The 25095-nt window shown below is 48.1% G+C and overlaps 9 protein-coding genes across 9 annotated transcripts; 6 read left to right on the top strand and 3 right to left on the bottom strand.

Annotated features, from left to right (window-relative positions):
* Positions 1-74: 74 nt before the first annotated feature.
* N7517_009533 (class I SAM-dependent methyltransferase) lies at positions 75-1400 on the top strand (the record flags this gene model as incomplete). Its single annotated transcript, XM_056727256.1, has 3 exons — positions 75-159; positions 410-526; positions 694-1400. The coding sequence occupies 3 exons, from the start codon at positions 75-77 to the stop codon at positions 1398-1400; spliced, it is 909 nt and encodes a 302-aa protein (XP_056575828.1).
* A 505-nt stretch (positions 1401-1905) lies between these two features.
* N7517_009532 (DNA helicase ZGRF1-like domain-containing protein) lies at positions 1906-3847 on the bottom strand (the record flags this gene model as incomplete). Its single annotated transcript, XM_056727255.1, has 2 exons — positions 1906-2239; positions 2292-3847. 2 exons carry the CDS (start codon positions 3845-3847, stop codon positions 1906-1908), a joined length of 1890 nt encoding a protein of 629 aa, XP_056575827.1.
* Positions 3848-4303: 456 nt separating this feature from the next.
* N7517_009531 (S9 family peptidase) lies at positions 4304-6663 on the top strand (the record flags this gene model as incomplete). Its single annotated transcript, XM_056727254.1, has 5 exons — positions 4304-4528; positions 4586-4692; positions 4745-5407; positions 5476-6050; positions 6119-6663. Coding segments are annotated over 5 exons (2115 nt in total), but the record flags the coding sequence as incomplete, so codon positions are not given.
* A 323-nt stretch (positions 6664-6986) lies between these two features.
* Positions 6987-7603, top strand: N7517_009530 (uncharacterized protein; the record flags this gene model as incomplete). Its single annotated transcript, XM_056727253.1, has 2 exons — positions 6987-7221; positions 7446-7603. The coding sequence occupies 2 exons, from the start codon at positions 6987-6989 to the stop codon at positions 7601-7603; spliced, it is 393 nt and encodes a 130-aa protein (XP_056575825.1).
* Positions 7604-7697: 94 nt separating this feature from the next.
* N7517_009529 (uncharacterized protein) lies at positions 7698-8028 on the top strand (the record flags this gene model as incomplete). The annotated part of the gene is made up of 2 exons (XM_056727252.1): positions 7698-7761; positions 7814-8028. The coding sequence occupies 2 exons, from the start codon at positions 7698-7700 to the stop codon at positions 8026-8028; spliced, it is 279 nt and encodes a 92-aa protein (XP_056575824.1).
* A 1107-nt stretch (positions 8029-9135) lies between these two features.
* On the top strand, positions 9136-12043 carry N7517_009528 (BAR and SH3 domain-containing protein; the record flags this gene model as incomplete). The annotated part of the gene is made up of 5 exons (XM_056727251.1): positions 9136-9249; positions 9314-9631; positions 9693-9809; positions 9876-10750; positions 11617-12043. 5 exons carry the CDS (start codon positions 9136-9138, stop codon positions 12041-12043), a joined length of 1851 nt encoding a protein of 616 aa, XP_056575823.1.
* Positions 12044-12374: 331 nt separating this feature from the next.
* Positions 12375-14106, bottom strand: N7517_009527 (cytochrome P450; the record flags this gene model as incomplete). The annotated part of the gene is made up of 5 exons (XM_056727250.1): positions 12375-12546; positions 12606-12772; positions 12827-12946; positions 12996-13292; positions 13342-14106. 5 exons carry the CDS (start codon positions 14104-14106, stop codon positions 12375-12377), a joined length of 1521 nt encoding a protein of 506 aa, XP_056575822.1.
* A 1543-nt stretch (positions 14107-15649) lies between these two features.
* On the top strand, positions 15650-17121 carry N7517_009526 (alpha/beta hydrolase; the record flags this gene model as incomplete). Its single annotated transcript, XM_056727249.1, has 4 exons — positions 15650-15850; positions 15910-16048; positions 16097-16205; positions 16266-17121. 4 exons carry the CDS (start codon positions 15650-15652, stop codon positions 17119-17121), a joined length of 1305 nt encoding a protein of 434 aa, XP_056575821.1.
* Positions 17122-17583: 462 nt separating this feature from the next.
* Positions 17584-24897, bottom strand: ags3 (alpha-1,3-glucan synthase Ags3; the record flags this gene model as incomplete). The annotated part of the gene is made up of 4 exons (XM_056727248.1): positions 17584-17632; positions 17692-20326; positions 20380-24272; positions 24326-24897. 4 exons carry the CDS (start codon positions 24895-24897, stop codon positions 17584-17586), a joined length of 7149 nt encoding a protein of 2382 aa, XP_056575820.1.
* Positions 24898-25095: the final 198 nt, after the last annotated feature.

Raw genomic sequence — 25095 nt, 5'->3', positions numbered from 1 at the left:
TCTCCACCCGTATTATCTCCTCTCAGCATTCATTGGAGTTGGTCAAATCAGATTTCGAACATCTTTCAATCACCATGTCTACTGATAGCCCCCCACCGTTTGTCGGGCGAATGCTCGCAATGTTAGAGCCAGCACAGATCATGACTTGGGCGATGTCGCGTAAGTACAGACACCAAACAACCACCGAGCAGACACCGAATGGCTTCGATCTCAATATATGAAACTCGACACTGGTGGATATGCTTTTGCTCTGCTTGTATTTACTTTATGCTATATCTATTTTCCGTGTTATCTTTTGTCTTTTGGCGGGACGCTCTCTGTTTTCTGTCTGGCATTCGTTGCGCATTCCTCAACTAATTTCTCGTTTTCTATACCTAAAAGTAGTACCTCACTAACTGCAATACCACAGACTACATCCGAGTCTGTGCTGAAGCCGTCTTCAAAAATGGCCAGCTATTTGCTCCAATTACCCAGACCAAGGGACTCCGCGATGAAGCATTTGGAAGATTCTGGATCGATTTCACCTGTGAGTACCAGCCACATCATCTATCATCAACAAACCCAGAGAGGAGCCTTTTGCTCTTAGCAATTTCCACAAAATCAAAGAAAGAAAAAGAGCCCCCTATCAAAATCCCCATCAAAATAAAGATGAAGCAAAGCAAAACGCGAATCCTAACCAAACCACCACTACAGCACCCCGCCAAATGTCATCCGACCCAAACAACACAGAAATCCCCGAGCCAGTCGGCTCCTCGGCTCTAATCCCCCCACTCCTCCGCACAGCATCTGGGATAGTCCTGGACATCGGTCCAGGCACAGGCACACAGATGCCACTACTCACCTCACCGGCAATAACAGCTCTATATGGCGCCGAGCCATGCAAAAGCCTGCACTCTACGATCCGCGAAAAAGCGGAAGCAGAGAAAATCTCGTCCAAGTATCACATCGTGCCGACAGGGGTAGCAGCTGAAGAACTAATCCCCGCATTGCGGGCGACGGGCACGGGCGTCGTGGATGCGTATGATTCTGACGCACGTGCGGGCATCTTCGACACGATCCTGTGCGTGCGGGTGTTGTGCTCGGTGCCGGAGATGGAGCGCACGGTGGGTGAGCTGTACGGGATGCTCAAGCCTGGTGGCCGGTTGCTTGTTACGGAGCATGTTGTTAACCCGTGGCGTCGGGCGAAGGGGTCGCTTGTTGGGCGGGTTGTGCAGGGTATCTATCAGGTTCTCGGGTGGAGTTGGTTTATTGGGGATTGTTGTTTGGATAGGGACACGGAAGCGGTTTTGAGGGCTGCTGCTGATGTGGATGGGGGATGGGAGAGTGTTGAGTTGGAGAGGGCTTTTGAGTGGTCGGCTATGCCTTATATTTCTGGAGTTTTGGTCAAGAAGGGGATTTAAGAAGTTTAAGTTGGTGTGAGTCAGTCATGACCTAGGTGCATATGTGTTTTTCATCAATTCAAATGGGTATCTTCGTTTCTATCACATTTTCGTTTTTACAATGCGTCGGTCGAAAGGGATGATTCTGAGCCTCGAGGTTTCATTTCGGACAAACAGACAGCATATGCTTCAGGAGTCTTTGGATGAATGTGTGGATTCCCACGATAAGAATTGCAAGCAGTATTTCCGCAGCGCGTGCACTTGGGAATGGCATCTTGGAAAATTGTCTGTCTCTCGCAGGAAAAATACAGAAAGCTGCTCACTGCCGTGGCTTCGAGGACAGCATGGTTGACGAGGGGTATTTCGGCACTTTGCGGTTGCTTCTCACGAGACGGTAACTTGATTAGAAACAAGAGCTTTGCAAGGGGCTTGGAAGGTGCTTGTCCATTGTGTCAGCGGGTGGTTTGGATCCTGCTTATTTTTGCTTTGAACCTCATGCACGGCTCTTAGAGCGAGCCGCAGTTCTTCATTCGTTTGACGGCTTTGGTCGTCCAGCAGGCCAGAAGTCAAATAAATCTAATGCCTCGGATGTCCAGGGGCCTTGCTCTTTGGGCTCATCTTCCATGTTGGCTGCGTGGAATGATCTTCCTGCTCTAACCTGGCGGGCAGTCAATGCGGTCGGGTCCGAAGTCGATTTGCGCAAAGGTGAATCGAGAGACCTTTTCCCGGCTAGCCTTTTGATCATGGAGGGGGATTTGAACCCCGATCCATCTATGAACTCGTCAAAGATAAATTGTGTCGAGGTCGAGGGCATAAACTCTTCGTTTGGTATTGAGGAATCACTTGGAGCGGCGGTTAGGCTACACAGAAATTAGTATCACAATCTTGGGTAATGGGTGGGTACATACTAACTGTCGTTCCGGGGGTTCTGTGGCGGGTTCACGGGTTGCCCTAGTAGGAAGTGTATCCGAGGTCGCCGGTGATGGACTTCGTGAACCGCCAGGCAGTAAAGCACTGTACATCAGTTTTCTACGTGGCTTTCCGGTTCCCATGCGTAGAGCGGATGTAGGTGCCCCAGAGCGTAGTGCTGGAGGTGGCATGCTCGTTGAAGGTGAGTTGTTGGCTGGAGGTGGAACATTGGCCGGAGGTGGGATATTGACCGAAGGTGGAATGTTGGCTAAAGATGAGACGTTCGTTGGAGGCGAATCGTTCGTTGGAGCTTGGTTGTTTGCAGGTTCAATAGGCTTCATGTAATTGGTGACTGCACGCACTGGCGCCTGTGGTGTAGATCGACCAACAGAAGGCTGTCTGGGTGCCTTTGGGGGAGAGTCTCTTGAAACTCTTGGAGGGTCAGACCTCTGTGGTGGGTTGGGACGTGACACGACTTTGGATTGATTTTCACGGTTGATTGATGGCTGCTTCACGTGAAAATTCCCTCGAGGCCTAGGTATTTCTGTTTCTGGGGGTATACTGGGAAGAGGTCCTCTCGAAGAAGGGCCGAGGGGTCTTAGTGATTGAATAGGGGCCGGTGCATCTTTCGATTTATTATAAAGGGGCCTTGCAGGTTGGACACCCTTGGTGGCTGTACGGTCTGCTTCCTCGGGTGGTTCAAATGCAGTTGAAGCGGAGGCCCTTGAGAATGAAGGAGGATTGGGTCTCGGTGACCTAGTTTGTTTTGACTGGACTGTCGACTTCTGCTCACAATTTGTCAGGAGCACATCGCCCGTAGAATCACCCCCGGCTCGGGGTAGTTCTTTTGCCAGTTGATTTGACTTTTGCCTCGCGGAGAGTCCCTGATTTGAATCTATTGAATCAGTCAAATCAATGACCTCACTCCGGGCACGCGAGCCTTTCTCGGCGCTTCGATCCACCACCGAGGATGTCTTTTGTCGCTTCGGTGCTGGTGCGGACTCCCGAACGCTGGGGCTGGGTGTTGGTCTCGAAGAATTCCTTTCCTCGTATGGGGGCACCAAATGCCTGATTGGAGTCCTTTTAATGCCTAGCAAATCGTTAAGTGACCGGAATGACTGGGACGAACCGGAGGAACGAATAGGTGCAGAGGTGGGGGTTGAAGTGTGGGCAGGGGTACGGGGGACGTGTGACACCGGGTCCTTGGTCTGCGGTGAGCCCTGACTGGATTTCCTTTTTTCGTACAAGGTTGTAATATCCGTCTCCGTTGTGCCCATGTTCTCGGTCACCTCGATTAGGACCCCCTTGTCCAGCTCCATTTCGTCACCATCCTGTACTTCATCGGAGGACCGCCAGTGATGGTCGCCGATAAAGTTCCCCTGGTCATCATAGACCATGACCCGTTTGTTGAATTTATGGTAGCGAAGGTACCCATCGTGCCATCGTTTTGACTTGCGGCGTAGGTCGTGGGTGTACAGACAGCGAAACTTCACAACCGAGGCAGTGACTTGCGGGGAGGTCGGGGGGACACGCGTGGAGGACGATGGAGTGGACATCATCGTAGCATTGTGGAACACCTAATTTGATCACAGCCTCAGCGCTGCATCGAATGGAGTCGCGAAACGTAGTTTTAGTCGCGTTCTCGCGTTCAAAGTGGAAAACACGATAAGCTGATAAGGTTGAGGGGATGTGAAAACCTCAGGCACCAACATTGGAAAATATAGACATGGGGCTTCTACAGTTATTTGAGAATATCACCTAATAAGGACCTCATTCATAGAACTTGGAGCAAGACATTCAACAAGCAAGAATTTTCAGACATCAAAAAAAGCCGAAGCAAAAGATAGAAGAGAAGAAACAGGATACGAATGCCTCGAAAGGGATATTAGAGATGTCGGTCAGAGGTTAGTCAATTAATCATAAGTTGATATACTGAGATAGACATCTTCTTTACATTTGGCTATTTGAATTAGACGATTGCTCGTTTTTGAATCTTCGCTGACACCGCGTCAGCTTCAAGATTGTGGTCTCTGCGGGGTAGATTTTTTCCCAAACCTCGCCTAGCAACATTGTCAACACCTATACCAACATACTTTCTCAACAGGAGTATCAACTCGATAAACAATAGAGCTGCTACAACCGTCATGAGTACTCCTATCACGGCTCCGTTCGGTCAATGGAAGAGCCCAATCAGCTCTACCTTGCTTGGTGCTGATGGTGTTCAGTTTGAATCCATCGCGGTATGTTCAATGAATATCAAGATCGCTCGAATTATAGTTTTTTATTGACCTCTTCAGGCATCAAATGGAAAGGTTTATGTTATTGAGGGTCGACCCAAAGAGCAGGGACGAGGCTGCATTGTTGAATACTCTGGTCGTGAAGGACGCGATATCTTACCGGCTAAGTACATATTTGAGATCCCATGTATGAACCCACCTCTAATGAGAGCCTACTAGATATGACGCTCGTACCAAAGTTCATGAATATGGCGGCGCATCGATGATCGCTTCCAATGGGCATATCGTCTTTTCTGATCGGGAGACACAGGATCTGCATAAACTCGATCCCTCCACAGGCCAGGTTGAGCAGATCACCAAGACAGACATTGCTCTCCGCTATGCGTGCACCTCCGTTATGGGCTCTTTGTCCGATGGTCAGGCAGACTCGGGATGGGTTTTGGCGATCGAAGAAGACCACTCCAAGCCCTTGCCGTCGGAAGTTCGGAATCGACTCGTGGCAGTTAACATGCAGTCCAGAGAGATAATCAACGTTGCCTCCGGCGATGACTTCTACAGCGCTGCTCAGTTTTCACCTGATGGCAGCAGGATATGCTGGACCCAGTGGTCTCATCCAGATATGCCTTGGACAGGAGCCCGCCTGTATGTGGCTAAGTGGAACAATGGTAAGGTCACAGATTCTCAACTTGTGTCTGGAATTCCCAAGAAAGAAAGTGTTAGCCAGCCACGATGGGGCTTTGATAACACATTGTATTTCACGAGCGATTGTTCAGGGTATTGGCAGCTCTATCGGTCTCACGTTGATACTTTGGAATGCCAACGGGTAGCCCTACATGGCTTGGAAGAAGTGGAATTTTCGCAGCCGGACTGGCGTCTAGGAAAGTACGTTTGATTTCGACTGGAGCAAACAGCTGTTGATTTGATGGCTGACTTATATTTACCTTTGCTAGCTGCACATACGTGTGTTTGAGTCCAACTACAATGATCGCATCGTACACAAAGAATGCTCGATGGAGCTTCATACTGATCGATCTGTCAAATGACTCTTGGCAAGACCTGAATGTGCCGGTAACAGACACGATTATTCTCGCAGATACTCCCCTCTCGGACACAAAAGTAGCACTTCTTGGTTCCAGTGAGACAAGCTTCAATACTGTTCTTACATTGGACATCGCCGACACCGTCAATATCAATGCACTCAAGGCAGCTTCCGATTTCCCCATGCCAGCCTCTCTTGTTTCCAAGCCGGAGCATATATCCTTCCCAAGAGTTCACGGCGAGAACTTGGAAGGGACAGCACATGCCATCTTCTATGCACCTCAGAACCCGGATTATCAGCCACCCTCTGGAGCACTGCCGCCTTTGATCGTCTGTGTGCATGGCGGACCAACGTCTCAAACTGGAACCGGCCTGAATACCACGGACCAATACTGGACTTCTCGAGGTTATGCTGTTGTTTGGGTGAATTATGGAGGTAGCTCCGGATATGGCAGAGCATACCGGGATATTTTGAATGGGCAATGGGGTGAGAATTACATTCCTCTCATGGCAGAACCACCCCCTTATCTCCCAATACTGACAAAACACCATTAGGAATAATCGATACAGCAGATGCTGCTAGCTGTGTATCATACCTAGCATCCACTGGCCGAATTGACCAAAACGGAGTCGGTGTTCGTGGCCAAAGTGCGGGCGGATACATCGTACTCCAAGCTCTTTGTGACTACCCCAACCTCTTCGCGGGTGGAAATTCTCTGTACGGGATAGGCAATGTCAAGGCTCTCTGTGAGGATACTCATAAGTTCGAGAGTCATTACGCATTCGCCTTGCTATTTGACCCTGGTGCGGATGAAGCCGAGAAAAACCGCATATTCAGTGAACGCAGCCCCTGCTTGAAGGCAGACAAAATTACTGCGCCGCTATTGTTGCTTCAGGGAGACCAGGATTTAGTCGTTCCTATGAACCAGGCAGAGGAAATGGTCGAAATGATGAAAAAGGCTGGTCGTGAGTCTAAGCTGGTGGTTTTCCATGGAGAAGGGCATGGATTCCGGCAGGCAGAGAGTCGGATAGCGGCCGTGGAAGAGGAGGAGAAGTGGTGGAAGAAAGGTTTGTTGAAGATGGATACAACTGACCTTTGAGACAATCGCGACATTGCGGTTTGTCTGGCAAATGCGTCGATTTGTTGTTAATTTGATATACAACCTGAAATCATTCTGTCTCACTTTTTTATTGATCAAAGAGAATCCTTACACTTGCTATAGATGTTATCAATCAAGTTTGAATATTTGTGTGTTGAATCTGAATTCAGCTACATGGTGCTTATCCAGCATCAACCTCGAATAATTCAGAGGTCTGGGTGGTCGAACCCGAAAGACAAGTAGTAAGCAAGTGAACCAATTGAAAATAATTGGGTGACCGCTCTTCAAAACATCCCTCTCACCTCTCACATCCTTATTTCCTTATGGATATTCGACAATTCCCTAGTGTCCACTGGATCTGGAGAGGAGGTATCTCATTCGTTTGCGAGGTTCACCCTTGCATTGTGGTCAAGGTCCCGAAGTCAGAAGAATTTGAAGGAGAACAATTCGATAAAGAGCTAGAGATATACTGGATCTTCTCACGAAGTCCACCTTGCCCCTCTATTGTGCAATATTTTCTCTTTTCAGGAAACGGCATCTTTCTCGAGTACATGAGAGGTGCGACCTCTATTAGTAGCTAATAGGTTCATCTAATAACTACTTATAATAGGTAAGTCACATTCTTCTAAGATATAAGAAAATCATACTCGGGGTCGGTAAACTATAGTGGTTACTAAGGTAAAAAAGTTAGAACCTACGAAAAGAATAGATAAACGATCTCGCCTAAGCCGTCGCTTTCTAAGAGTCACTTAATCTTGCTTATAGTGACCTACGACCTTAAGATGTCCTAATTGATCGCAACCGACTAAAACTATCCGACTTTGATTATAAGGCTAAAATTGGAACTAATTACGAAGCTTATATAGCCCTATATGGTAAAATACTCAATAGTAACGAGGCGGTGAACCTAGAACTTTCGGTTTCCTCGGCTCTCGAATAGAATAGTTCGCCCTCGGATCTATATACTATTTGATTAACTACGGGTTTAAGGTTTATGGAGACCGATATCTTACTTACTAAAGATCCTTATAAGCATGGCCCTAAGGTTGTGGACTTGCTATAGGAATAAATTTTCCGGAATTGAATGGCAATTCTCGGGTTGAGAATATAATCGACAATTGTTGGCATAACGAATATGCCACAATTTCAGAACTGGCTTCGGGCATAAAAAGGCTTTTGAACGAAAGAACGGAACCTGAAAGAAGTGATAGCATGGAAAGCAGACAGGAAGGAGATAGTGAGGAATTCCTTTCGAAAAAGGAATTCTGTCAGTCCCTGGAGAAACGTAGACTTCTCGATTTACTTTCTTCAGGTGAGCCTGAGCAGATTGGATTCACTTTCGATTGGTACAGGCACAGTATCTAAGGTGGGGTGATTGAACAAGATGTTCTATTGATGAATATGATAGTTATATACGTCGTTGTTTCTGTATTTTCATTGGATATGATTTAGGAAATAGTGTTACGTGTGTTCATAAACTTTGATTGCTCGGCGCTAATTACTTATTTGGCTATATAATTCCTTACGTTGGGTGACTTCGGAACGCCGAGGCTAGATTCTATAACGAATATTGCTGTGCCGCTTTAGGGTGACTTCCAACGAAATAATCTCAAAGTTCAAGAGGAGACTCGTAATTTCTCCCCTTTCCCATTTGCTACAATCAGGAACAGATAACTTGAATTCAATCTTGCTCTATGAGTCACGCGCTAAAGACAGCCCGGGGGGGGGACGAGCGCTGTTTTTGTAGACGGCAAATGGCTGGTAAAAACGGCTAGGCTGCGTCTAAACCCAAACCGGAGCGAAGGCGAGGGCGCCATACCTAGAATAGAACTAGGTCGTTTCTGCCTAACTGTTCTATCCGATTGAATTATGGTCGAAGAGAAAACAAATGTCTACGGATAAAATGTTCGAGCAGTTATGTGGATTGCAATCACGTGTATATAGAGTTCTGAGGTCAGCAGGTAAAGTTCCCGAGTTCCATGGATTGCAATACTTAATATCAATTTCAATGTTTACATCCTCCAGGACTCTTACTTTGTATTCTCTCTTGGGCATTGTGATTATATGACTCACAAGCTAATAACCCCAAAGTATACATATATCCTTGTCAGAGGGCCCATGCGTTTACAGGTAATGATGTACGGAGTCCGGAGTATGGTTGAAAGAGATAAAATGCCCCTAATTTAATATATATATATCTCCAGTGGGGAATAAGTTCAAGATCAACCTATCACCTTCCCGAAAGGTCAATTTTGAGGGGGGTCGGGGCGAGAGCCGCAAGGCTGAAACATTTCATTGGGAGTTTATTCTGAGGGGAACGTTTAGCCCCCTTCTTTCAGTGTTTCTCCCACTTTACTCCGTACATTTTGTGCCATTGACAATTAAAGCTTCTTTTTCAAGCCCGTGCGACACTTCCATTACTTCTCTCTCTTTCGAGTTCCCCAACTTTTCAAAACTCCCACATTGCCCAACATGCAGAACATGTCGAGGCGTTTCGGTCGTATGACGACGAAGTCGTCTGCAGATGACAGCCAAATCGCTGTGCTTTTAAAAGATTTCGACGATGCAGATATGCTCCTGGGAAAGGTAGACAATGTTACCCCGAAGACGCGCGTTTCATCCCATTTACTGATACGTGTTATTTTATCAGATTGTGGATTCTACCCAAGCTTGGCGTGATGCGTGGGTCTCTATCGCAACTTACCAGAGTCGCCTTGTCGATGAGTTCGACGGCCTCTACGGTCCTATCGTTGGCTCCTCAGAAACCCCGTCCAATCACAAAGCCGTGGAAACCGACCCCAGCAGATTAGCTCGGACAAATCGACTGCGGAAGGAATATGACGAGCTACGTAACGATCTCATAGAGGAACTCACTGCTGTCGATACTCGCATGTCCCGGCCAGCTGCACACGCCAAAGAATCCCTTGCGCCAATGAAAAAGACGATCAAAAAGCGAAATGATAAGAAGGTACACAATGAAGAAACCCAGTTCTCGGTGAATTAATTGTCGCTGATGTCCCAATCACTAGACCGACTTCGAAATATCCCAAGGACGTGTTGACAGCCTCATGAGAAAGCCAAAGCGCACCGATCGCGAAAATATGAGCCTCGCCAAAGCGGAGGCAGAACTTTCCAATACGAAAGAGGTACAAACGCCAATGCCCAAAACCCCAATACTACTCATAGAATAAGAAACACTAATCCTCATCCAGGCTTACCAAGCTGCCGACCATGATCTACGACAGCGACTCCCAACCTTAGTCGCCCTCATATTCTCCCTGACGCCATACATCCTCGAAGCACAGGTCGAGATCCAAAACCGCATGCTTGCGCATTATTACACAGTGCTCCACACCTACTGTGAAGAAGAGGGATTCCCGTCCCCGCCACCAGCCATGGAGGAAGTTGTCCAAGACTGGGAGTTTGCCTTCAACCCTGTGCACGCTGAGATAGAAAATTTCGGCTGTTTGGCCCAAGGCAAGGCCATGCGCCGAGCCGCAGCGGATCAGGAGAATAAGAAACGTCCCTCGATTGGAGGTCGCCTATCTAGCACAGCCTCGTCGACCTCGCTCCATAGTTCTTTCCGCCGGGGATCACAGACACCAGGATCGTCGAGCCAGACACCCTGCGTGCCAGAGTATCCTCCCTCTCCGCCCCTGTCAACCATTAGTCATAAGAGCAACGCGATTCCTGTTGGAAATACCGCAGGTTCCAAGCCCCTCTCGACGGGCGGCGACTACTTCGACCCTCCTCGTCCGACATTTTTGCCAACTCCACAGCCCACACCCATCCCATCAGGAGTAGTGAGATCACCCGCCGGCCCAAACATAGACTGTTTCCAGGCCAAGGTATCCCCCATGGCTGCCGCCATAGGGAAAAAGAGACCCCCACCACCACCACCACCACCACCAGCTTCCCGTCCAGTGTTTGTCACGGCGTTGTATGACTTTGATGGCCAGGGGGATGGTGACCTGAGTTTCCGGGAAGGGGACCGCATTCGCATCGTGCGAAAAACACAAAGCACGGACGATTGGTGGGAGGGTGAGTTGAGAGGGCAAAAAGGACCTTTTCCTGCCAACTATGTTGAGTAATGGGTGGCATTGGGAGCCTAGGGAGGTCTCGGCTTATGGAACATGCATGAGAATGACGCATTGGGTTTCTTTGGTGAATCTACCTACCCCGTTATCCAGGTACTATGGCTAGCCGTTTGGTACTATTCTCTTCGTTCCTTGCTGGGAAACGTGGATAAAAAATGCAATGTTTCCTGCAAAGGCTCTTAGATGTCATAGGTTATTTATTTGTGCATAAACAGCCTAATTCTTTCGAGTTAGGATACTTCCATCCCGGCAAGATCAGCTCATGGGCTGCGAGGTTCTATGCCAGTGCCCACAAAAAGCATATCCTGCAGCAATCAAGTTTGCAATTTTAATGATCGAATAATGGATTGTTTGCTAGGTTTGGACTGATTGACACCATCAGAGATGTCTCATTGTTCCATAATCTCCCTAACTAGGCATTGAACATTAGGGTTAGCTTCAGTTACAATGCAAGTTACTCGAAGGAATATCGTTTACCGATATTCCTAAAGGCTTTGTTTAGCTCTTTGTGATACCTTGTATTTAGATATCGGGTGCTATAGTACCGAGTCAAAGGATTGACGAAAGGCATTGTGACAACCTGAGGGTAAAAGACTTTGTTCTCAGGTCAAAGACAGCCTTCTCGACACAACTGTCCTCTACTCCACTGCTTCCTATTTAAATAGCCTCGGAGTCCCCCATCTAATCTCTACCATCAGAAACCATCAGACAGAACAGCGCTTCATCATAGTTTCATCAAAACCAAACCAAACCCCGGCTCCCTTAGCAGCTAAACATTTTTTTAGATCGATATGCGGTCATCAAAGCCCGCGACCCTCGCAATCATTTTTCAATCAAAGATCCCTCGGCTCTTGAGACGCGCGTCGCCCCCAGCCATGAATGATGCACAGCGACAAGCCCTGCAGTACACGCGTACTATTTTGCTCTCGGAGGGCCTACCTCACTACGAGGACTTGCGCACCCTACCCGAGCTGTGGTGGGTCTCAGTGCAACTTACCATTGAGAACCGCCTCGCTTCCGACGAGGAGCTGATGGATATTATGGCTGACCGTTGCCGGGCTGGCGACTGCAAGGTCACCCACTATGATGCCATGCACCACCAGGAAGCCCTTTGGCTCTCGCTCCCAGTTATGAACTGTGACAAGGACCTTGCACAGCAGGGTTGGATTTTGGGGTTATCACACTTGCTGAGCACTACCAGATGGAGATTGCTGCCGGGCGCCTTTCACTCGATCGGCCTTATATTTTCGAGCCTCGAGTCCTATAGCCTGAGAGACATGTGAGTTAGTGATGTATTTGAGGTACATCCTATTTAGTTATTTCTTATTATATTGATTTGGACCTTTTGCTATTATATCCCAAGTTCCAGTAAATCTCCCATGAGAGCCGAGTAATGCATGGTATAGTCTTCCATAAAGCGTAGATAAGCGGGTAAATACAAATAAAAGAGAGAATTTATTGCGAAAACAGTAAATTATGTACTCCGGGTGCCCGGAGAATGACAGCAGATGTTAAACCAAATGAATGTGACAAAAATGAAGTGTGAAACAAGATGACAGGACAATTCGAGTCTAATTCAAGATAGACTGATGCTGCGCATGATGATAGAATATTCTAGGTGAACTCTTTGGCGACCTTGACATTAAGCACATTGAGCCCCGGGACTGTCTGTCCATTGAAACAGTCTCGAACAATATCAACATTCTTTTCGTCAGTTTCGTGGAGTTCCAATTGGAATTTGCGTACCACTGTGCCGATCACTGCGTATAACCACGAGTAGGTCATGCTAATATACATATCAGCATCACGGCCCTAGAACAGGGGAAGAAACTAGAAACCACTTACCTTTGACCCATGCAACTCGAATTGCCCTTCGCAAATGGAACGAGGTATCTATCCAGCACACGGACTTCCTCAGGAGGGCCCATCCATCGTTCTGGGATGAATTTCATCGGCTCGGCATAGATTTGGGGGCTGTGTAGAATGGAACGGCTGGTCATGCTGATAGGAGTCTATATCGAAATATTAATAAGTTGAGAAGATATATAATCCTTCGGAAGACATACCCCGGGTGGAATGGTCCATTTTCCGTACTTTAAAGCCTCATCTGGTGCACTACGCGGAAGCCTTGTTGTCACAACGGCAGAAAGTCGTAGACCCTCTTTCAACACGGCAGACTTGCACGGCTATTGTTAACATAATATATGGGAATATTTCAGGATTGAGGTGCCTTACCAGATAGGGAAGACTTTTCAACTTACTCCAGTCAGCGTCGGACAGGTCGGGGAAAGCCTCATCTAGCTCGTCTTTGAGTTTTTGATGTGCTTTTGGATTCCAAAGAATATGGAACAGAGTGATTGCCATTACTTGGGACGGAGCATCGGTCCCAGCAAGTATCACAAAGTGCATTTCTTGTTCGAGGCGTTCGAGTTCTTTTTCCTCATTAGGGAGTTTTTCGTTGGATAGAATAGTTGATATCATCGACTTCCCCTCTGGCTTTGTGTACACAGCTTTCACACTTTGGAGGGTTTTCTAATCCTTTATCAGTCTATTTGCAGTGCCTGATAATTGCCATACATACCGTTTCAAATCGATGAACAAAATAAAAGGTGGGAAACAACCAGGTGGCAATCTTCGGAAACCTGCGTGCTGGGTCGAATATGAAGGGAAGATGCCTGAGAAGAATCAGCCCCTCAAAGACGCTGGTAATATTTTTCTTCCATTCATCTGTTATCTCCGACTTGTCCAAGTATCCATAACAATGCTCGCGGCCAAGCACGTATGTAGACATCACGTCTGCGGCGAAAGAAGCAGACATAGAGTGCAAGTCCAGAAACTCTCCTGTGCCAACCCTTCTCGACAGGTGGCTACATATGAGGTCCACCTTCTCCTGAATGACAGGCTGGAGGCCATTAACCGATTGTGTTGAAAGGAAAGGGCTCAATAATTTCCTCCGCTCTCGATGAAGACCGTGTGGCGCAACCTCGAAGGTTGCCCGGGGCAGTCCAGAGTGAATGAAGGAAGTCACCCTGTCTCTTTTATTCATTGGCCCGCCGTAGGCAGTGTCGTAAAAGCTAGGATCTTTGATGTGTATCTCGTGAGGGTTGATGCGGAGGACAGGGCCGTATTTGTCGTGTAAACGGTCAAGCTCAAACATGAACTGGCCTCCTTTCACAACGTCGAAATAAAACTCATAGAGACTGGTTGCTGCTGCCAATTTTGGACCTGGAAACCCGGCCAGTGGAGAGAAGTATAGACGATAAATGATCTTGATGCCTATGTAGCCAAGGAGTGTGTACACCAGCAAGAGCAGGGACTCGGCTATGTTGAATGAGAAATACAGCATCTTTCAAGTAGATAACCTTGGAGCTTGAGGTATGAAAATGAGAATCTCGAAGAAGATAGGAAGAGGCCGAATGGTCTCGACTTTATATTTCAATTGTATGGCCGACAACGGCCCTGCAGGGTGAGGAGAGGAGGTTGCATGCTGAGCAGGCTTTTCTAGGCTACAGAATACTCAAACTGGAAGCTTTTCACATGCCTCACAATCTGATCTTCATGTATAGACGGAATACTTGCGGGTTTTCGCAGTGGAATAACATATATCGGGTGCAATCGGTTATGCGCCTCGCCTCTCTAGGGTAGGACATTCCTGCTTTTGACGCAATGGATACTATGTGAACTTACATCCTTTCCATAAGTAGACTCTCGCATGCTAATCATGAGCACTGTATGACCTCAGGAATTCTCCTACGCGGATCCTTGATAGCTTTTATGCCGCTCTAGCCCCGAAAGGCGTTTTGAATACTCCATGCCACGTGTGTTGTTGAACTTTAGCTTCAGCTGTCTGCACTAAGCAGCTTACTGGCCCAGTTAGACGTGCCCTGGGTTACATTGGTCTATGACGATATCTTTTGTGATTAATTCACCAGGTGCACGAAATGCAGACATAGTATTATGGTCTGGCGCTTCGATCGTCCCTTTAGTATGGGCAGTCTTCTTTGTAAACTATATGTTATACATCTGTACATCTATATTAGTACAATAAAGCCGATCATGTGAGACTCACTGCCATCTCATCGCACTTTATACAATGTTACTAGTGAGGTCTTTTACAATACCATTTTCTTTCTTTGGCATTTTATATTGTAGGCTCAACACTTTTTACATATTGATCCTAGGCATCTTTTTAAATGTCCCTTCAGATGCCTTTGTTACTTTCAATTGTTCGCACCATTCTATACAAGATCCTCGACCAATCGGAAGCATGACGTCAGATTCCGACCTGCATTATTCAGGGTATCTGGGGCCCCGATGGGCCCATTCGGACCGGACCCTGCTCGCACAGATTCATGCGGCCATCTACCGAGATCTAGCGCCATAGCTGAAACGGGTCCTCGGCGTGGTATCTATGCTCAGCCAGTAAACGCCTAGGGATTGGGCCCGAGGCGGATGTATTTGACCAAATATGGTCTATCATGCATAACCGTTTGTATCCGCCTTCAGGGAGGTGTGGGTCTGTCACACACACACACACACACACACACTGATGCTTTTAGAAAGGATATGTAAGCTTTTAGAACGAGTAAGTCTATTTACTCAACCACAAGCAACCTCGGCTTCTACAGCAATGTTGTGTCACCAACCCTGAACGGTCCATTGGTCTCATATGATGGAGCAGTTGAGGCGCATGAGGCAACATCAGTATTAGACTACAATGGTGATTTCACTAGTGGCTACTCTAGTCACTGCATCACGCTGTATTCATCATCCTCTAAGATCGACACTAACCTTGGAAGCTTCTGGAGATTGGTCAATGGCTTCATATAGTATTTAAAGTCGCTGATATCCGAGATCTAACATACAAGTCCTTCTCAAATACGAACACCATGGCAGACAGTTCACCTGCAATATTCACAGTAACGGAGCATGTGATTGACGCGGGATACATCCGTGAATATCCCAATGCGACGGTTTCCCAAGATTCTCCTCTAAAGCTTGTGGTGAAAAGATATACGCCTATTGATAATTCAGATCCTCAGCCCGGGGATGTGACCATCATCGGGGCACATGGATGCGGGCTTCCAAAGGTAAGTAGTCAATCTATAACTTGTACTATACGGATATTATCGACTAATAAAAGTTCTAGGAGCTTTACGAGCCGTTATGGGAAGAGATTCTAGGGCAAAGTAAACAGCAAGGATTTCGGATTGGATCGATATGGATTGCAGATATGGTGAATCTCGGTGCTAGCGGTGTTGTAAATGAGGAACTTCTTGGTGACGATCGTGAGTGCATCTTGTTCTGCATTTGAATCTCGCAGCTGAATAGTATAGCGTCCTGGTTCGATCATCCTCGTGATCTTCTATATATGATCAATCAGTTTCGCCATGAGATGCCAAGGCCTATCATTGGTGTAGGGCATAGTATGGGTGCGACTCAACTGTATGTTGCCTGAACCAAGAGCGAGACGGCGGAGTGACTTGCTGATATCTCACCTACTAGCGCCCTCTTATCACTTATACATCCCCGCCTGTTCACATCGCTGGTCCTAATCGAACCAGCCTTAACCAGAAAAATCTCGAACATCCAACATTTTGCGCTACTCTCAATCAAGCGACGGGATACCTGGGCATCCAAATCCGAAGCCATCAAATCAGCGACCAGGTCCTTTGCACAATGGGATTCTCGTGTCCTGAAGCGGTGGAACGAGCATGGATACCGCAGTTCACAGACGACTATCTACCCACAGACAGGCGGGGAAACCAAACACACTGACGGACCAGTCACTTCGACCAGCTCAAAATATCAAGAAGCCATGCTCTATATTCGACCAAACTTCATGGGCCACACTACCTCGGCACTAGCAGACCCTACCAAAGCGCCTATGCATGACCCACTGGTTTACCCCGACATCATCGACCCTCCTCACCCATCCAACCCATTTTATCGAAGCGAGTCGCATATTGCGTTAAGTATGCTCAATCATATCCGACCGCCAGTCTTCTATCTGTTTAGCGAGAAGAATTCGGTATCAACATCAGAGGAACGAGGCCAAATACTTGGGAGGACAGGTGCTGGAATTGGGGGAAGCGGTGGAGTGAAACACTCCCAAGTTAAGACGACAATTGTATTAGACTGTGGTCATATGGTGCCGTTAGAAAAGGTGACTGAAACTGCTTCTCTTATTGGGACATGGATTGGCCAGTCTGTGCAGGGGTGGAACAATGACGAGCTGCGAGTGCAGCGGAAATGGACTGATCAGTCAACAAGGGAGGTGCTGACTGCGCCCGCCAAATGGAGACCTAAACTGGAAAAGGGTATCAAGTCTGAAGCGCAGAAAAAGAGACCGAAGATCTAAGAACATCCATGTACTTGCATTACTTTCGGTTATTTGGTTTCTATCTACCTTATTCATTGCGTCCTATCATGAATTCGAAGACTGCGTAGCATATTGATTCTTGCAGGTCTCGACTTTTGCTTAGTTACGGGGCTTGGAGGACCGAAGTAGAGTTGGTTGTTCGAAGAGAAAAGGCGTCACTATTACTGCGAGTGTGCCACTGCAGACTTTCCTATAGTGAATTTTGACCCTTTTTGGTACCCTTTTTGGTACCCTTTGATAGCTCTTGGACATATATATATTTATCATTAGAAAGATACGAAGAATTAGCCGTAGGTGGTAACATTCAGATAAATCTTTCGCTGTACACGATATATATTAGAGGACTAAATAGTGCTTTATTAACCAAATAAAAATCAACTCCAACTCCTTTCCATCTATATGCCAACATAAACAATTTTACTACATTACTAAGTGGTTGACCTAGGGCCGATTGAGCTGTTCGCGACGATAGAAGAGAAGGAAACCAAAGCTGGAATCATAGTTAGTACAACGCCCAAAAATGAGAGAAGGGGGTGAATGATAACTGACCTAGCCAGAAGCTGGAAGAAAAGGGCAATCCAGAACCACGCATTGCCAACTGCGTCTAGTGAGGCTCCAACATTTGGGGAGATGCCTGCAGGGCCGACCTTGTTTGGTGCGAATCCACGAGCACAAATTGTGGCGATAGATCCAAGAGATTGCGCGGCCAACAGGACGAAAACGACGTGTACTCTTGTCAACGTCTGTAGGAGAATCATTCCCAAACCGACTTGCTGAATCTCATCAAGAACACCGAGCCAGAGCCAGAGACACCGAGATGCGATAGCCCCGGAAGTCAACCCTCCAGCCCATGGAAGATAGTGGCCGATGTCCGATGTTCCCCACCATGTTTGGGCCCATCGGGGTGCACCAATACTCAGGCCGAAGACGGGCAAGATCCAACTGTGCTCCTTGGACAAGAAGCGGAAGAGGAGCATCACACCGACCCAGAGGAAGACAAAGAAGAAGATTACCAGGAGAGCGACTTCCCATGCTTTAGTGTGTTGGGAGGACCAGAGGAATGACCAGTTTCGGCCGAATGCCGCGGAAAGGAACCAGTTCTGGATGATGACCATGAAGAAGAACCAGAGGACGATACGGCGGCGGAAGAGAGATGTGTAGAAGAAGAGGATCTTTCCGGGTGCTTGGCGATAGTACTTGGGCAAGCCAAGGGCGAGAAGCACACCGATAATGAAACAAACTGCGGCAATGGGCATCACCACAGCCGCGAGTTTCCAGGAATTCATGGCAGCCGTGGAAACACCTCCGACTTCCACTGCGGTGACTTTGGAACTCCAGTACCACAGGGCAACGGTGTAGAGCTGTGAGATACCCTGGATAAGACTTGCGCGGAACATCCAATCCTTCACAGGGACAGCGCCTTGGTCACCAAAGTTGAGAGCAAAGAACAAGGAACCACTGGAAGATGCTGCGGCATATATTCCTGCAGCAACATTCTGAGCCCAAGCTTGACCGAGCTCCGAGAGTGCGAAGGGAGAAACGCCAATGGTGATGAATGCCATAGAATATATGAACCAGGGAAGAGTGAGGACAATCACAGACGGGAAGCGGAAGAAAAGGCACCACCAGACAATGGAAGAAACGCAGTAGATTGCCGCGATGACATAGAGCTTGACTGCTGTCTCACCAATCTGGCCAGCCAATAGGGTGATCTGCGCAGAGTTCGTGGCGATGATCTGTCCAAGACCTAAGAAAAGAGCATAGACAGGCCAGTTTCCAACGCGCCATCTCATAAAGCGCTGAATGGCAATGGGTCTCTTGTATCCCAGACGAGCGAGCCACAGGTCGATTTCATCTGTATTGTTAGATTCCGAGCTTTCGGAACCTTCCGTGACCAGGTTATACGGTTGAGTCTCAACAGTTTGGTCCAAGCCAGCTCCTGTCAGGGGACGTTCTTTGGGCTGCTTCTTCAACTGCGCGTCGTTGTACATGTAAAAGAACTTCCGCTCACTCTTCATCAGATAAAGCTCAATACAATAATCTGAGATCGAGTTTTTCTTGTTGAGGTTGGTGAGCTGCTTTTCGAAGTGCCGCGTGAAATTGCCCATGCTATCGGTAAAGGTCGGATCGACCTTTTGCAGATGGAAATTGGGTTGGTTATGGTCATTAACAACAGAAGGCAAGGAGAGGACGGAGATATTCTGGGCGTGAGCGAAAGGTGTAGCAGCATCAGAAGGATCACGAGAAAGTCTCACTGGAGAGGAGTCTCTGGAGAGGAAATTCGATGTCTCCGAGGCCGACGAGCTAGAAACGCCACGAGAGTGATTGTTGTTCCTAGGGTGTGTGCTGAGATCTTGGAGAGGTGAATTGAGCGCCGCCATAGCCTCTTCTTGAGAGATATATTTCTCCTGTGTGCCATCATCTTCGGCGTCCGTGGTATCACCATCCATGGGGGGCTCGAGCATCTGGCCCTGGCGCTGTGTCTTCTTGACGAGACGATTTCTGCCCTGTCCTGGTCCAGACCGTCGACCAAGGGACAGGTTGCGACCTAACGTGCTACCTCTGTTGCTTTCGGCTGCTTGCATTTCTTGAGCTTCGACTGCCTGTAGCTGAAGAAGGGAAGGCTGAACAGGCTGCGATGTTCTGTTTGGTGGCGTATCCACACCACCGGTCGCTGACTGGAATGATGAAGGGCGGATCATCATTGTGGAGTCTCGCAAGCCAGGGTTCTCCGTCTCCCAGAAGATCTGAGACTCTCGCGCCGAGCCTGCAACAGTGAGCTGGTTCTTTTGGTGATGGATATTGATAGACGTCCGTTGTAGAACTTCGAGCTTCTGAACCCACTCAAGAACTGGGAATCGTTGCTTGGCAGAGTTTGCACGCATCTCTTCTCGAGTCTCCTGCGTTGAATCCAAGGCGGATTTGATGGCGGTTCTCAGCTGATGCAAGAGATGGCGGGCTGAGTCTGATTCCACAGTGTACCACCAGCCAGGCATCTGGCCTAGACCTCCGATGCGAGAACCAATTCCAAGCGCACCCTTACGACCAAACTCAACGGCAATCAATCCGAAAGGCTCGTCCCGAGATGGGATCAGAGCGAAGTCGGCACCAGAGAACACGAAGGGGGAAGGATCGTAAACTCTGGCTTCGAAAAGACACGGCCTGGGAACATCTCCATAATGCGCTGCAACTTGATAGCAGCCAGTCTACCGTAGAGATCAATGATAGGACCAATACAGATCAGCTGAACATTTGGTCTAGCTGATAAGACAGCCGGCATAACATCTGCAATCAAGTCGACTCCCTTCTGCTTCGACCATCTTCCCACAAACACTAGCAAATCGGCGTTGGGGTCCTCATTCAGACCAGCCCATTTCTGCGCCTGAATTTTGTCATTGGCCAGCTCGTCGGTGGACTGGACCGTAACTTGCACGTCGGGGTCTTTCTTCAAGGCGCCTGTGTCGGAGGGATCCGGATTGGGAAGACTGCCAATCTTGCCAAGACTCCAGAAGATGGGATAACGAGCAAATGAGCGCTTTCCATACTTCTCGGACACACCTACTGCGCCGAAGCCACGTTGATGGAATCGCAGATAACTAGCACCGGTGTGAAGAAGGTTGAAGACACTGCCAAACTGACAGTACTTGGTCGCTATTTCAACCGGGAGATTGAACACAGCGCAGACTTCCTTCTTCTCTTGGGCCGTTCGCAGAGCCCAAAGTCCTTGGAACTCGGCATTGTGCAAAGACAGGCAAACCGGGATAGTTCGCGAGGGGAGGAGGTACAGAGGCGCCACGCAGCCATGGAAGTCGTTAATGTGATAGAGATCAATGGAGGGTGTCCGCTTCATTACCTCAGCGATACACTGGTTCCAGGCCGAATAGTAAATCGCACTGTCCAGATCATCCATACGTGGAGGATATGGCTCTGCCTTAGTTTGGTGCCGGAAGACCGGAGCATCAAGTAGGACGTAGGTGATATTATCCACGACGTGGTACTGCACATTGACCGAGTAAGGGTTATCGAGAATTGTGACCACGAAAGGTTCAGCGGGCGTATCCTCAGGGTAGTCAATATCACCAACGCATGGAACCACCCAAATTAGGTTCTGATGCTTCAAATTTTGTGACATGAGTTGAGCCATTACTCCAAGACCACCAATTTTGACTTTGACCTGCCAATCTTGGATATCGTACTCCATAGTGGCAATCAATACAGTACGTCTTTGGTCGCTTGCTCCTGCGAGAGCCATATTTGTAGGCACAGCGTTTTGTGCCATCTGGATCTCCTCAGCATCATCTTTGGCGAACATTCCTTTGACTCTGCCCCAAAGCAGTACTGGGAACTTTTCTGCCTTGACAACATTGCCATTCTTGTTGAGTTTGACACGGTAGAAGTTTTGGATGAAGATGAAGACACCGGCACAGCCCATAAGAAGCGGAACAACCCAGAGAAGGATAAAGAGGACCAACTGGGCCCATCCAGATCCGATGGGAATCATTTCATATTTCAGATTGCCATCGTTGAGGGAGATTTTCCAGCCAAGATGCGGGAATGGCGGCGGACTGGTGATGTTGATGACGTTGGATGCGAGATAGGACGGAGGAAGCTTTTGAACCGACGACGAGTTGCCGACATCACCGTAGACTTCGGTATTATCAGGGTTGCCATCACTGTCCGTGCCCCAAACATTCAGCTGGCCAATGGCTGGCCATTCGTAGACGAAGTCGTAGTTCCAGCGAGACGTTTTGGAATCGTACTTCATCTTGCTGTTCATTCCTGCATCATAGCCGTATTGATTGTATGGACCGTTAAACCACATGTGTGGGAATCTTCTGACTCTGTCATTTCCATAATCACCCTCCTGTAGGTAATCGCTGCTTCCAGTGAGCCTTGAAAAGTATTGCACTCGGATATGAGTTCCCTCCCACTTCTGGGCGTCTGTGCCGCCCCAGGTTGGGATGGTAACAGTAGTGTTGCCACCTGAGTACGTCGCCCAGTCATTCCAACTACGACCAAAATCAGAGGAGTATCGGAACATATCTGCACCGGCAGCTCTGTGCTGAAGGTAAAGGTTGTCGCCAGACTTGTGGACTAGGCTGGTAGAGTAATTGGCAAGCGGGGAAATCAGGGGGTTGTCATGAGCACCGAGGCGGAGTAAGAACTTGTCGGTCGAATTGGTGTAAACTCCAGAAGAGGAAACATTTTTGACAGTCAGTTGGTGGATTCCATGGTGAACATTCTTCAGGTTTGCAGACCATGTCCAAACAGTCGGGACTTCTCCGACGAAGTTCTTACTCGTGGTCCTGGCAGGGATTTTGGTGCAGTTGACACTGGATTTATCAAGCTCGGCGGAGATGTTTTTCTCTGTTGTAGAATTGAGGGAGACTGCCTTGGTGATGCTGTCACAGTCCATCTCTGAGGAATATCCAAGCTGAACGGGCATGGTTTCACCCGTGTCTTCTGAAGATAGCAACCGAGCATCATGTCCGGGGAAGAAATCAGTCACGGTAGGGCCGGGCTTAACGAAGTTGGCGGTCTTGACATAGGCTCGATATTCCCACGGAAGAAGCTTCATTTTACGGACGCATCCGTAGGAGTTCACGTTCTCGGACTTATCAGGGCCATCTTCCAAGGTAAGCTCATCGTAAGGATAAAAGAGGTTCTTCAATTTTGTCCCCGACTCAAATGGAGCCAACAAGGACCCATTCATGACCTTGCAGTTGCCACCGTACGTTTTGGTCGAGTTCCCGTTTTGATACACGAGCCACAACGTTTCGTTGGCCAGGATTGCGTCTGTTTGTACCCCAGGGAAATAGCTTCGCAACACAGACCAAAGGCCAGTGACCGTGGGGGTGGTAGAAGAACCAGGAAGATAGATGTCTTCTGTGAGTTGAGAGAGCGTTTCAAGGAACAAGCCATCCTGGGCGACTGGGTAATGGGCTCGAATCTCAAACATGCGCTTCATGATGTTGCGGAGCGGGTGGGCAGGATTCCGCTGGTCATACGTGACAGTGATATCGTTGCATCCGTCACGTCCCTTTTCGATCGGGAAATCGTAGAACTTTTCGGTTTCCAAGTTGAAGCAGCCTTGTGTCCACCACGCGGTCTGGTACGTCATGGGCTGGCGCCCAAACATATAGTTTGCTGCAGTAGCGTCGAACACGTACATGTCTTGCTCTTCTCCCCACAAAATAAGAGGTATTCCAGGAAGCTCCAGCGAGATGATGTACAGACCCAGGAGGTATTTATCTGTGCCATTCTGGAGAGCTGGCCAGCGGAAATTATCCTGGTTAGAGACACCATACATATGCCTAGGATCCAATTCTCCTGTGAATGCATTGAGGAAATCGTTGGTTACGAGCATCTCATTCCAGGCGTCGATAAAGTCGGTAGGCAAGTCAAAGCCAGCAACCAGGTTACCGTCCAGGCCCAGGAAACGGGTCATCGAACGATAGATGGTATAGTGAAAGGCGGAGGAATCCAAAGCTTGTAGCCCATCATCTCTCAGGAAAGATGAGTCTGAGTTGTTCGTAAGCTTGACAGCTTGGCCTGCATTTTTCGAACGCTGATCCGGCTGGCGGCCGCGGCCGAGGTAGAGACTGCCCATGCTGTCTCCGGACGTGATCTCGCCAGGCAGGAAGAAGTTCTTCTTGCCAAGTTTTTTCGCGCATTCACGGTAGATGGCGAGCATTTCACTCAGCGGCTCGAGGGTCGATTGCACAGACTTATCAAAGCGGAAACCGTCGATATCTAGACTCGCGATTTGAAGGCAGGAATGTTGAGTGAGCACATCGCGGACCGGCTTGTGCCATTCACGCAGGCGGTCCTGCACGGAGGCAAACTTCGTCAGTTGGCGCTGCCAGTCGGGGAAGTTACCGAATGCCTCTAGTTCTCCATATTGATCAAAATCGCTATTATAGCAACCCTTCAACTTTTCAACACCCCCGGTCGTTAATGGCATTCCAGTCTCATCCCAGAACTTGGGATAGTTGCATGTTTCGTTATAATCGTTGCCAAATTTGAAATCGGCATATTCCCTGTCGGTAACCCATTGGACTTCATATTCTGATGCTTCGAAATCGGCGGAATCGTTCAAATGGCCTTTGAAACCGATCAGGTTGCTCAGTCTGTGTTCAAAGATCAGCTTATGCACATACTAAAATCTGGAGCATCGACTTACGTTGCCAGTGTGTTGTCCACCAACACATACATGTTCCGTTTGTGAATCTCGTCGACCGTCCGCCTCCAGTCCTCCAGTGTTCCATAATGCATGTCAAGGAGAGTGGTATCGACCGGCGAGTACCCATCATAGGCCCAGGGCAAGTTCATCAAATACGTTCCGGCGAAGTAGATGACCTTTTGAGGGTTAGCGATAGAATCATTGTGATGCCGGGTCAAACTAACCTTGAATCCCATTCCTTCGATATAGTCCAGTGTATCTATCAAGCCGTCCAGGTCACCGCCATGGCGCATCTGATTCGAGTTGATCACATGCTCAAATGCGGTCCCGTTTATATCGTCATTTGTGGGGTCGCCGTTGGCTATACGGTCCAAAAAGATGGTATATGTAGGGAGGCGCCAGTTATCTGGTGACGGATGATAATCATGGTTCGGCCATGCTCCCCAATAATCGATTGGGGTTTCGGCGGATTTGTTTTCATTTAGATTGTATTTAGCGAGTGGTTCGTCATAGGGCCAACAAAAGGCAGAGACGCTCAAAAACGACAGTATGAGGAAAGCTGAGCGCTGCATTTCCGTATATAATACTGTTATCAGCAGGAACCTGCTGCCGGAAAGATGCGCGACTCAAGAACGAATGAAATGAGTAGATAGCGAGAGTGAGATGAGTGAAAGAACAAAAAACATTAACTGAGACAAGCTATTATTTTTACTGATTTCAAAAAAAATATTTCAAAGAATACATTTTTACGATGGAGCACATCGCTTTAT

The sequence above is a fragment of the Penicillium concentricum genome (genome assembly GCF_028827145.1).
Source record: "Penicillium concentricum strain IBT 3081 chromosome Unknown utg000004l_segment0_segment0, whole genome shotgun sequence".
NCBI lineage: Eukaryota > Fungi > Ascomycota > Eurotiomycetes > Eurotiales > Aspergillaceae > Penicillium > Penicillium concentricum.
The sequence above is the reverse complement of the archived record's forward strand: the minus strand, read 5'-3'. Positions and strand labels throughout refer to the sequence as shown.